The sequence below is a fragment of the Saccopteryx bilineata genome, chromosome 3, assembly GCF_036850765.1.
Source record: "Saccopteryx bilineata isolate mSacBil1 chromosome 3, mSacBil1_pri_phased_curated, whole genome shotgun sequence".
NCBI classification, from domain to species: Eukaryota; Metazoa; Chordata; class Mammalia; order Chiroptera; family Emballonuridae; genus Saccopteryx; species Saccopteryx bilineata.
In genome coordinates this window covers 213,800,665-213,813,283 of record NC_089492.1, presented here as the reverse complement: position 1 = coordinate 213,813,283, position 12,619 = coordinate 213,800,665, and the positions used below count along the sequence as shown (strand labels likewise).

The 12,619-nt window shown below is 40.5% G+C and overlaps 1 protein-coding gene across 1 annotated transcript in view; it reads right to left on the bottom strand.

Moving 5' to 3' along the window:
- Positions 1–10,691, bottom strand: part of ZNHIT6 (zinc finger HIT-type containing 6) — a 94,550-nt gene extending 83,859 nt beyond the window's left edge. The window contains exons 1-4 of the mRNA XM_066268759.1: positions 9,822–10,691; positions 8,645–8,710; positions 8,452–8,558; positions 8,281–8,366 (exon numbers count right to left, since the gene is read on the bottom strand). Of these exons, the coding sequence (XP_066124856.1) occupies positions 8,281–8,366; positions 8,452–8,558; positions 8,645–8,710; positions 9,822–10,480 (918 nt within the window). The 5' untranslated portion in view covers positions 10,481–10,691. The remainder of the gene's footprint in view (positions 1–8,280; positions 8,367–8,451; positions 8,559–8,644; positions 8,711–9,821) is intronic.
- Positions 10,692–12,619: the final 1,928 nt, after the last annotated feature.

Here is a 12,619-nt window from a genome sequence, read left to right as displayed (position 1 = left end):
TACAGCAAGTTAAAGCATATAATAATAATTACTTACCTAGTACTTTATGTTGGATTTTCGCTAAGTTTGGCAGAATAAATCTTTATAAATAAACAACTTACTATAGTTAAATCTATCTTTTTATTTATACTTTGGTTGCTGCTACCGCCCACCATGAAAGCTGGAACGCCCACTAGTGGGCGGTAGGGACCAGGTTGACTACCACTGCTCTATAACAATCAAGCATCCCTAATTCGAATTCCCCATGCAGTGGGACACTCCTGCTTATCAGCAGGGCTGGCAGCCTCTTCAAGACTACTCTTGAGGCAGCTATAAGGTTTCTACTTATCCATGCTGACACCAACTGCCACCAGAGGAGTTTAAGTTTAGCTTAAAATAGAAAATAAATTAGGATTATTATTCATATTATTATCATAGTACAAATTAAAAAACAAAAATAAAATAATCAAATACAGAAAAAGAATTTTGATAAAATATAGTAACTCATGATAAAATCTGTTAGCAAAACAGAAATAGAACTTCCTTAATCCAAATAGCAAATTGTATCTACAAAAAAATTAAAAGCAAACATCATGGTGAATCTTGAAAGTTTTCCCTCTATAATCAGGATTTACAAAACAAAGATGTACAGAAGAGTTAACACAGGGGGCCTGAGACTGTTATCCTTAAAAGGTTCTGCTTACAAAGTTGACCCTTGGCTGGTGTTTGGAAATTTGACTAACTGGTAAATGGTTCCCTACACTGACATAAAACTTTTCCAAATGATGAAAGTGGGTCATTGTGCCTAAATTGTTTGTATAAACAATGTGGTTTTATTTGCTTTCCTTCTGGGAGTCTGGGATTTGGCACATGCTGGCCAGAGAGTACTTCTGCAACCAGCCCCCAATAAAACCCTTGAGCAGTGAGTTGCTAATGGGCCTTCCTGGTAGATAATACTTCACACATATTAAAACAACCCACTGCCAAAGAATTAACTGTATACTATGTCACCCCAACAGCAGAGGACTTTTGGAAGCTTGTGACTGAATTCTTCTAGACTTTACCCCAAATGCTTTTTCATTTGGCTAATTTTTCTCTGTACCCTTTCACTATAATAAATTATATCCATAAATTACATCGACGAGTACAACTGTATGTATTTCCAGCAAAATCACTCTATTAAGCCTGGGGGTGAACTTGGGACTTACAACATAAATATCTACTATCATCACTAGTATTTGACATTGAATTGGAAGTCATAGCTATTTCAACAAGGCAATAAATAAATAAATAAATAAGAGAGAAAGAAGAGATAGAGACACTAAAAAGTTAAGGATAGAAACATAATGAATTATTTATACAGAAAACCTTAAGAATACAGTGGTACCTTGAGATATGAGTTTAATGCGTTCTGTAACCGAGCTCGTAAGTCAGTCAACTCGTATATCAAATTTCTCCCACTTAAAATAACTGAGATAGATTTAATCCTTTCCAGCCCTATGAAACATCCCCAAATCATTCTAAATTATGAAAAAAGACGTTTTTAATTAAGAAACACACATGTATACTTTACCAATGCATAACAAAATATATGAAATAAAAGAAAAAATTGTTATTTAGTACTGTATTATTACCTTGGAGACAGACTAGTGTGGCTAATGGAGGTGAATGGCAGAGGAGGAGGGAGGGAGGAAGGGATGCAGGCACTGTAAACTGAAACTGCACTTTCTTAACACTAAAATGTAAACTAAAACTGCATTTTCTTTAAACAAAACTGAAACTACATTTTCTTAAAATGAAACCACAAAAACGTAACTAAAAAATGCACTTTCTTAATTTTAAACTTAATCTAAGCTTAACATTACGTATTTTTTCATTTAATCACCACCTGCTTTTGCCTTTTTGGCTGCACTTTCGGCACTTTCACTTGCAGGACTTTTGAATAAAAATCTCTCCAAAGAGGTTTGCTTTTGCCTGCCTTTTAAAATGTCATGGAAATGTGACAACACATTAAAAAGTGTAATTAAAAAGGTGTCATTAAAAAGTGCTGAAGCTCAACCAGTTGAAACTTTTTCTGGGTGTTTCTTTTCAATGAAACTTGAAAGCTTCTCCCACATTGCCAGCATGTCTTTAATTTCACTTGTAGAAATCACTTCCTCTGACTCTATTTCCTTCTCACTACTAATCTCTTGCAAAAGCTTGGTATGTTGCATCATCTGTAGCTCCTTCAACTCCTCAGTTGAGAGTTCCTCCTCATGTTCCTCGATGAGCTCATTTATGTCACCCTCATCTACCTCCAGGCCCATCAACTTTCCGAGCAACACAATCTCCTCCAATGCTTCTACCTTGGTCTCGGTCTCTGATTCGAATCCTTCGAAGTCCCTGTCTGCAACAACATCAGGCCATAACTTTTTCCATGCTGAGTTCTTGTAAACTCTTGCCATGCCAAGTCAATAATGTATAAACATATCACAATGTTGTAGTGATCTTTCCAAAACTCTTGGAAGAGTTAGCTCTGTATTCTTAGTCACCTGAAAGCAAGGTGGAACAAGTGCTTCGTGTAAAGCTTTTTAAAGTTGGAAATGACCTGCTGATCCATAGGTTGCAAGATCGAAGTCGTGTTGGGTGGGAGGTAGAGGACTTGACGAATTTGAACTCATTGAGAATGTCATCTTCAAGACCAGGTGGGTAGGCTGGAGCATTTGCAAGGATGAGTAATGCTTTCATCAGGAGTTTATTTTCTTGAAGATATTTCTTCACTGTAGGACCAAAGAAGAGATTTACCCATTCAATAAAAAACTGCCGTGTAACCTATGCCCTAGCACTGGTGCGCCACATAACCTGCAGTTTTTCTTTAAGAATCTTGTGAGCCTTAAAGACTCAAGGATTTTCAGAATGATACACTAGCAATGGCTTTACTTTAGAGTCACCGCTAGCATTTGCACACAATGCAAGGGTCAGACCGTCCTTCATGGGTTTATGGCCTGGCAGTTTCTTCTCTTCTGGGTGATGAAAGTCCTCTGGGGCATTTTTTTCCAACAAAACAATCCTGTTTCATCACAGTTGAACACTTGTTGGGGGATGTAGCCTTCCTTTGCGGTAAGCGCAGCAAAACGTGCCATGTACTCCTAAGCTGCCTTAACGTCAGCACTTGCAGCTTCACCATGCCTCACCACCGAGTGGATGCCAGATCTCTTAAATTTTCAAACCAGCTGTGACTTGCCTTAAACATATCTTCTACTGCCTCTTTTGAGGTTGATGGTTCTTTCTTCTTCAAGTCGCCGTAAATAATATGTGCCTTTTCGAATATTACAGTCTCCATCACTGTATCTCCTGCCAGCTCTTTCTCTTTCACCCACACCAGCAGAAGTTTCTCATTTCTTTATGGATATTTGTCCTTAATTGGGACAGAATTGTAGTTCCTTTCGCTGGATTTGCACTTTTTTTTTTTGTATTTTTCTGAAGCTGGAAACAGGGAGGCAGTCAGACAGACTCCCGCATGCGCCCGACCAGGATCCACCCAGCATGCCCACCAGGGGGCGATGCTCTGCCCATCCGGTGTGTCGCTCTGTCGCGACCAGAGCCACTCTAGCGCCTGGGGCAGAGGCCAAGGAGCCATCCCCAGCGCCCGGGCCATCTTTTGCTCCAATGGAGCCTCAGCTGTGGGAGGGGAAGAGAGAGACAGAGAGGAAGGAGAGGAGGAGGGGTGGAGAAGCAGATGGGCGCTTCTCCTGTGTGTCCTGGCCGGGAATCGAACCCAGGACTTCCGCACGCCAGGCTGACGCTCTACCACTGAGCCAACCGGCCAGGGCCTGGATTTGCACTTCTGATGGCATCCTTTTGTTTAGGATGGTACAAATTGTAGATGTATTGCAGTCATACAGCGTTGCCAGTTAAATCACTCGTACACCATGCTCATGTTTTTCTACTATTTCTTGCTTTACTTCTATTGACATCATTCTCTTCTTCTCACCACTGTCCTTTACACTCACTTTCTTTGGCCCCATGACAGCACACAAAAAAGGTAGTAAAAAATGCAAAAATGATGCAAGAATGAGTACAGTGCACGAGATTCGACTTGATTCTGCGGGTAACACAAGAAAGAACGAGATGCTGGTGTTGTGCTGCTGATACTGGACCCATGTGCCAACATGCCAACTAGCGGCAGCTTCCCAAATCATAACCCGTATCTCGGAATTTCACTCAGATCTTGAACAAAAGTATGAACCGAGACGCAGCTCGTATCTTAAAAAAAAAAAAAGTATGTTGGTCTGCTCGTATCTCAAGGCGCCACTGTATAAAGATAAGGTACTAGGACAGATTTTAATATGGCTGCTCATTATAAAGTAAACAACAAAAATACTTAATTCTTAAATACCAGAAAAAGATAACTTTTTTTAATGCTATCTAAATAGCCTCAAAAAGTAGTGCACCCAGGAATAAATCTAACAAAAAATGTGCAAGACCTTCACTGAGAAAATTACAGAAATATTAAAGAAGATACAAATAAATGCAGAGACACAGTCAAAGAATAAAAATTCAATGCTATAAAGAAGTCTAACAATCACCCAAGTTATTCTTTAAAATAAATGCTACCCCAATCATAATTCCCAGGTGGGGGGAAAGAGGACTGTAGAATCAACAGGCTGATTCTTCCTATTTGTATAGAATTACAGAGTACAGCCATACTCTAGAAAATAAAAAAGTGGGAGGACTTAGTCTATCAGAAAGCAAGTTTCAGTTAAAAAACAACAACAAAACTACAATAACTGAAAGACTGTGGGTTGGTCAAATAAGTTTGTAAATATGATATGTTTGCTCACTTTGAGTGTGGGAGACAGTCTGTAAGCTGGCAAAGAAATTATAGCCTAAGGCTTAGTTTTAAGACTAAATCTTTCCCTTCCTTCTGATACTAAGGTCTTCTCAAAACTAAGCTTTTCCCCACACCCTTGACTGCTGCATGATGTGGGGTGGTGCAATCTCATGAGGAATCCCATTATTGCCTCAGATAAGTGACTTTGTATCAGAGACTTCCTTGTTTGTATATTGGATTAAAGGTTTTGATTTCTACACTATAAAATGGGGCAAAGGAGCCCATGCAAGAGGAGAGCAGAGAAAGGCCACATGGAGGAGAGGAGAAGCAGCCAAGATGGCGGAGTGCTGAAGGAGAAGCCAGTTTGTGCATAGTTTGTGCAGAGAGAAGAAGATGGGGAACAGAGGTGAATAAGGCTGGTGAGGTAGAAACCTTTGATTCTAGGAAACTCGAATAAGTCAGTGGTTTTGGGAGTCCTAAACGGAAAGGGAAGTGTTTTCCTACTGTGTGCATTTCTTGCCCACCGGGTACAAGCTAGGATGAAAGCTAATGGCCCACCAGTTCTTGGCTCTGAGATTGTTTCATTACCGTCTGTCCAAATCAAATGTGAACCTGCACGGGCCAGGCAGCGGTGATGGTGGCCATGGCTATTGGCTTTACAGTGTGGTATTGGTGTGGATAAACAAGTGGAACAGACAGGCCAGAAATTGACCCAAGCATATGTGGATGCTTGATGTACAAAAAACACAGTCCTGCAAAGCAACAGTGAAAAGATAAACTTTTCAATAAATGGTGTTAGGAAAACTGGGTTAGCCATATGGAAAATTAAATGGGACCTCCACTTCACATGTTACACAAAAATCAATTGCAGGTAGTTTACAAACATAAATGTGAGATGCAACACTAAATGCTTTTAGAAAATAATTATGGGAGAATAACTTTATAACTTCAAGGTAACATATACACAACCATCTACAAAATACAAAGAATTCCTACAAACCAGTAAGAAAAAGGAAGCTGACCAATGAAAAGATGTGCAAACGACTTGATCTGGCATTCTACAAAAGAGAAAATCTAAAAGGTCAATAAAATATTTAAAGATGCTCAGTCTCATTAGGAATCAGAGAACTGCAAATTAAAAATCACAATACGTAAAAATTATAGTAATCAAATTGACAAAACTTTTTAAACTTTGACCAAATCAAGTATTGGACAGGATGTGACAATAGGTACATTTAAATACTATTGGGAGCTATTCGAAGTATAAGCACTTCAAAAAATGTTTTGGTAACATTTAGTCAAACTGAAGATATGTACACCCCACAACAAAGTAATTCCACTCCCAGAAGATAAACCTCAGAAAAATGTGCAAATGCAAACCACAATTCATAAACAAATTGTTCACAGTAGCATTGTTTCTATTTGTATGTATGTGATTACAGAAGACCCAAAGCCCACCAAGAGAAAAATGGATAAATTGTGGTATTAAATCCTAAACAAAAAAACTATTCAGAAATGAGAAGGGAACAAAATTTAAATTAATAAAAATTAGAAAGTAAAAAAAATGCCCTGGATGGTTGGCTCAGTAATAGAGTGTCTGCTCGGTGATTGGAAGTCCCGGGTTCGATTCCCAGCCAGGGCACACAGGAGAAGCACCTATCTGCTTCTCCATCCTTCCCCCTCTCCTTCCTCTCTATCTCTCTCTTCCCCTCCTGCAGCCAAGGTTCCATTGGAGCAAAGTTGGCCAGGGCGCTGAGGATGGCTCCATGGCCTCTGCCTCAGGTGCTACAATGGCTCTGGCTGCAATGGAGCAACGCCCCAGGTGGACAGAGAATTGTCCCCTGGTGGGCATGCCGGTGTATCCTGGTCAGGTGTATGCAGGAGTCTGTCTGCCTCCCCACTTCTAACTTTGGAAAAAATTTAAAAAAAAGAAAAAGAAATAAGAAGGGAACAAAGGGGTAGCAGGGAACTTTTGAGAAGCTGGTGAATGTTCTAATTTTAGACCCAAGTGAGAGTTACATGGATAACTTTATAACTATTCATTAAAGAGTGAATTTCTTTTATGCTTTTCTAGTGTGCATGTCATACTTGACAAGAAAAAGAAATTAATTTATCTTTTAAGTAGAGCTTGACCAGGTGGTGGCACAGTGGATAGAGCGTCGGACTGGGATGCAGAGGACTCAGGTTCGAGACCCCAAGGTTGCCAGCTTGAGCGTGGGCTCATCTGGTTTGAGCAAAGCTCACCAACTTGGACCCAGGGTCGCTGGCTCAAGCAAGGGGTTACTCAGTCTGCTGAAGGCCTGCAGTCAAGGCACATATAAGAAAGCAATCAATGAACTAAAGTGTTGAAACAAAAAACTAATGATTGATGCTTCTCATCTCTCTCCGTTCCTGTCTGTCTGTCCCTATCTCTCTCTCTCTGTCTCTGTAAAAAAAAAAAAAAATATCTTTTAAGTAGAATTTTAATACGCCTGATTAAGCTTGAGGAAAAAAACTGATGCATGATAATTTTTCTTTCAGATATGTGTGATGTCACGTCTATACCAGTAACACCAATAAAAGGAGGTGTTTAAAAGGTATTAAAATTCTGCAACCTCAATATTAAAATAGTCTCTGAAACATGACATGCTTTAATAACAATATTAAAGAATTTCTGGAAGTATAGAAGTTACAAAAATTTCAAATATGTAAGTTTTAATTTTGAATAGTGCTCATGAATGAAAAAGGGATGAGAGAGTGTGAAAATAAAGTGCATTGAAACAGCAAGTCCTATTAACTCTTTCTTTAAGCCCAGAATCTAATTACTTCCTAATAAGTCTAATAGTATCATCTGTCACCTGAACCACAGCAACTGCCTTTAAACTCGTCTCCCTGCTTCCAATCTTCCACCCTTGCTAACGCTCACTTTCCAGACAGCAGCAAGAGTGATCTTTCAGAAAGCACACTCTCGGAACCCTCTCATGGCTTCCAGTTTCACTTAGAATTTAGAAATAAGGTTCAACATTCTGCTCAACTACACTTCAGTCACCTTACCCCTGTTTTAATTCTTCAAACACACCAATCTTGTTCCTGTCTTTACTTTTGCTTTTGTCTCTACCTGGTACAGTCTTCGTGCAAATGTTCATGACTGCATCTTTCTCATCATTCATATTCATCTCGCAAAGCCTCTCCGACCACTCTATCGAAAATAGTATCCTTACAACCTCCTCCCAACAAACAGCATTCTCGTTTTATTTAATCTCTGGTACCTTCTTTATTTTCCACATGCATTTAATTCTATCTGAAATTATATTTGTTTTTCTACTCAACTCCTGTCTCTCCCCGTATAATACAAGCTCCATGAGGGGAAGGACTTTGTTTTGGTCAGTGCTTGTCTCCCTAGAAACTGGAATAGACACGGACCATGGTAGCCACTTAATACATTTGAGTGAAAAAATCAATCTAATTAAAAGAAAATGTAAATGGAAAAGATGAGAAGAAATACTTACGTGTTTATTGCTTAATGGTTTTTTCAATAAAGCATCTCTGGAAATATGGTCTGCTGTTCTTGCCACATCTTCCAAAAATCGATAATCTAAAAATTTCAAAATAGAAAAATAAACAAACGACATATGCCAATAGCCAGGAAGCATCAATCCACTACACATTAGATAGCTTACCACTTAGGAGATCCATTTCAGTAAACTGTTGTAATGAAATATATGCAGTTTTATCTCGAACTCCATTACATTTCAGTTCTGCTTTGTGTTTCTTTACACAGGACAAACTGAAGAGACAAAGAGAAAGTACTTTGACACTCTGAGGTAAAAACGGCACAGATAGTGGTAATAAGGTAGGAAATTAAATATATACCTGCAGGAATACCGCATACAACGTGGACATCTGTACTTGGCTTCTCCTGCACCACAAGTTTCACACCTACAAAAGCCGACATGACAATCAATTATTAATTCTACTTATTTGCTTATAAAGTTTTAATCTGAGTCAATTATTCATCATAATCAACTTACAGACATAATCACAGTGAATAAAGCATATGCAAGTAATTCTGATAAAATACATGATAGCTGTCAAACATCATTAGAAAATTCTCCTGTAAAAAAGTGCGTCCAAATGACAACTACATTTATAATGTTGTTCATGACAGGTAATTCAAAAGAACAAGTATTAGATTTTTTAAAAGTCATCTCACTTTGATGACTTTGATTTCTTTTTCTACTATAATCAAAGAATGAGATTACTCAGTAACATTTTAACTTGTAATTCCTGGCAATCTCTTAATGACTGTGTGAGTGCATGTATATACCCAGAAGTTCAACAAATAAGCTATGTTTAGACCTCCTACAGACACACACACCAGTAAGATAATATATGACCCAGTCAAATTTAGGGAGTAGCAGTTGCATCAACTATATCAGAATAATCTAGGAATGCTATTATTACCCACTGTCTTCAACTACTCTTCTAGGATCTTGGGATAGTAACAACTTCTATTTTGCTTATTGATCTAGATAGAAGTTCCAAGAATTGGAACACTTTTATTTTCTATGCTGTTACATGATCACACACTACTGAAAAATTAAATAGAAATAATGAATATTCAAGCACCCATAGAAAATTAAACAATCAGATGAGTTCGAGTGCATTTTTCTCTAATTTCAAGTTAATCTGCTTTGTCATTGTTGGTTTTAGTAGACTTTTCCTCATCTCTATCCTCTCTCAAATACTGGGTCAAGAGCATATTAAGCCAAGCCAGAATCCGGTGCAAGGGTTTTCTGGTCCCCAGAATTTTCATCTCCTGACTTGTCCACTGGGTACTACCAACCTCACATATGTTCACTGAATTTGTTGTTACCTTGACAAAACTCTCCATTCCCAATTACCCACTCCCCCATTCCCACCGCTCAGGCTCCAGGGACCCCAAACTTGTGCTTAATTTTCTACACCTGCTGGAAGAGTGGTTTCCTTTAAACTAGACAACTGAGGACTCCACAGCTTTATTCCCCCAGTGGACTTCTCCCTGCCTTACCTTGACATGGCCAGTTTCCGCTTTGAGCCCACGGGAGGATTTATCTGAGGTTCTTCCTTCACCTTTGTATCATCCAACATTTCTTCCTTCAGGAAATACTTCTCTTCCTTCACCCACACTTCATCCATCACTTCCTCTTTTACGTTCTGGCCAAAAAGCATCTCCTCCTGTTTTAACTCTAAGTTATCTTTCCTCTCTTCCTTCACTTCTGGCCAGTCCATCACCTCTTCCTTCACCTTTACTTTCTCTTCCTTTATCTCTGGCTTCTCCTCTTTTACCATCAAACCATTATCCACCTCCTGCTTCACCTCCAACGTGTCTGGTTTCTCCTCCTTCACCGCAGGCCCATCCTCCACCTCCTGCTTTATCTGCTGGCCATCTAGCATGCTTTCTTCCATTTCCGACCAGTCCATAACCTCTTGTTTCACAATCGCTGGATTCACTCGCATTTCTTCTGCCCTTTGCCCACTTCCCTCTTCTCTATCCCCTATCTTCTCCATTCCCGTCAGTCCATTCCCCGCCTCTCCACCGCCGGCCCCCTCCGTCTCGGCTTTGCCCCTGACTCCCTCGCTACCGGACTCGTGCCTCAGCCGCACCCCTTCAGCTCCACGCTGGACACGGCCCACGGAAGTCGCTTCATTTTCAGCAGCAAAATCCATCAGCTCACGACCCTTGCCTTCCGCTGCCACTCTAATTTTCAACGTGGCCCGTCCACGCTCACAGGTATGAATTACCGGCGGAAGACTGACACAGAGAAGCCATCAGCCGTGAACGCCGACCTGGTGTGTTGCTCCAAATCGTCGTAAAGCAACGCTTTCGCGTCTCGCTACTTCACGACTCACCAGAGCTCTTTACGGCTCTACGGCGGTCCGCCCAGATCGTCAGTCAGCGATTAGGACTGAGGCCACGGCCCCCGTGATCCCGCATTCGGGGCGGGGCTATGCCAAACCCTGCCTCCTGCGAGGCATCCTCCCTTCCAGCTCGGCGCGCATGACCACAATTCTTGACTCTGAAGAAACTGGAAGACGTACTAGGACAGAAGCTAAACCATAGGCTTGGAATAGGAAGACCCACTCTGATCTGCGTTGAAAAGTAAATCTGATCATGTATGAAAATGAAAGAAATGCCTTATGCTACACTTCTCCAAGCTTTAGTTTCTTCACCTATGCACTAGAGATGATGGTATTACAAATCTCTTAGCGTTACTGTGAAGATCAAATGCACTCCTGCATGGAAAGAAGCTAGCAGTGGCTGAAGCAAACTCAATATATGCTGGCTATATATTGGGACTCCTAATAGGTTTCAGGTAGAACAGAAGGTGTTAACTTTTATTATTTCAATTCTCTGTCAGTAACATCCCCTCCGTATCAACCAGCATATGGGCATTGAACTTGAGACTGGCTTAAAGTTCAAACTACCAAGATTAGAAAATCTAAAAAACATACGGGGCATTAGGCACTTTCACCTAATCTTTACATCATGTTGAGATGATGATGATGATTATTATTATTATTGCTGTATAAGGAGACCCCAAAGAAATGGCTTCTTAGCAGTAGGCTGTTTTGTGCTAACCCTTCAAATTCTGTTGTAGTTTGCAGGATATTTAGCTTTTGTCATTCATTCACCCACTGCTCAGGGAATGGGAATTTTGGGAGGGTGAGCAAAGTTAAGAAGAGTGGTAACTTTAAAATCTTAGTTGGGGCACCACCAATTACGTAGTGCTGGAAAGAGCATTGAAATAGCTGGGTTGTGAGGAAGAAGCTTCCAGAGGAACAATATAGACAGCCTTTTTTTTGGAAATACTTAGAGCTGCTGGCTGCTCATGAAGTCAAAAAACACCTAACTGAATTTTCAGACTAGATTACACATTTATTTATACTAAGAAAAGGGGCTAGCTGACAGAAAGAATCCATGTGGGCTGGATAGACAAGATTTGGGAGAGAGGAGCACTGAGAGGGAGTCTTTACCCTCACAAGAATAAATTCATCTGGATTTCCATTTAAGATTGCAGAGAAAGTTCTGGAACTACAGATCAGACACCAGAAGCATAAAGCCTTTGGAAGATTTTGGAACTTTTGTCATTTCAACACATTTGTTTTTCTTGTGATCTGTGTATTTTTTTTCACTTAAAGGATTTTAGTCACTGAAGAGAAAATTGTCAAACCAATAAGGATGCTTCATAGCATCACAGCTAATCACTTACCTAAGCTAAACAATCAACACTGTAGGACTGTAGTTTTTTAATTCAGTAAGAGGAAGGGAGGCAGAGAGACAGACTCCCACATACAACCTCATTGAGATCCACCCTGCAAACCCACTAGGGAGCAATGCTCTGCTCATCTGGAGTGTTGCTCTGTTGCTCAGCAACCAAGCTCTTAGCGCTGAGGCAAGCCCATGAAGCTATCCTCAGCACCAGGAGCCAACTCACTCCAATTGAGCCATGGCTGCAGGAGGGAAAGAGAGAAAGAGAGAGGGGGGGGAGAGAGAGAGAGAGAGAGAGAGAACAGAGAGAGGGGGAGGGGTGGAGAAGCAGATGGGGACTTCTTCTATGTGCCCTGCCCAGGAATTGAACCTGAGACCTCTACATGCTGGGCCAATGCTCTACCACTGAGCCAACCGGAAATGTTGGAGTTTCTGGTGGTATTGTTAAATGGCAGTTTGGAAGGAAAAGTGAGGTGTGGGTGGTCCTGAAGAAGGGAACTTTGAATTGTTGGAGTTTAGAGCCAGGGTATGCCTGCAAGAACAGAATCAGGGCAGGGACAGAGAAAGGGAGACACAAGTTACATGGGGTTGTCACT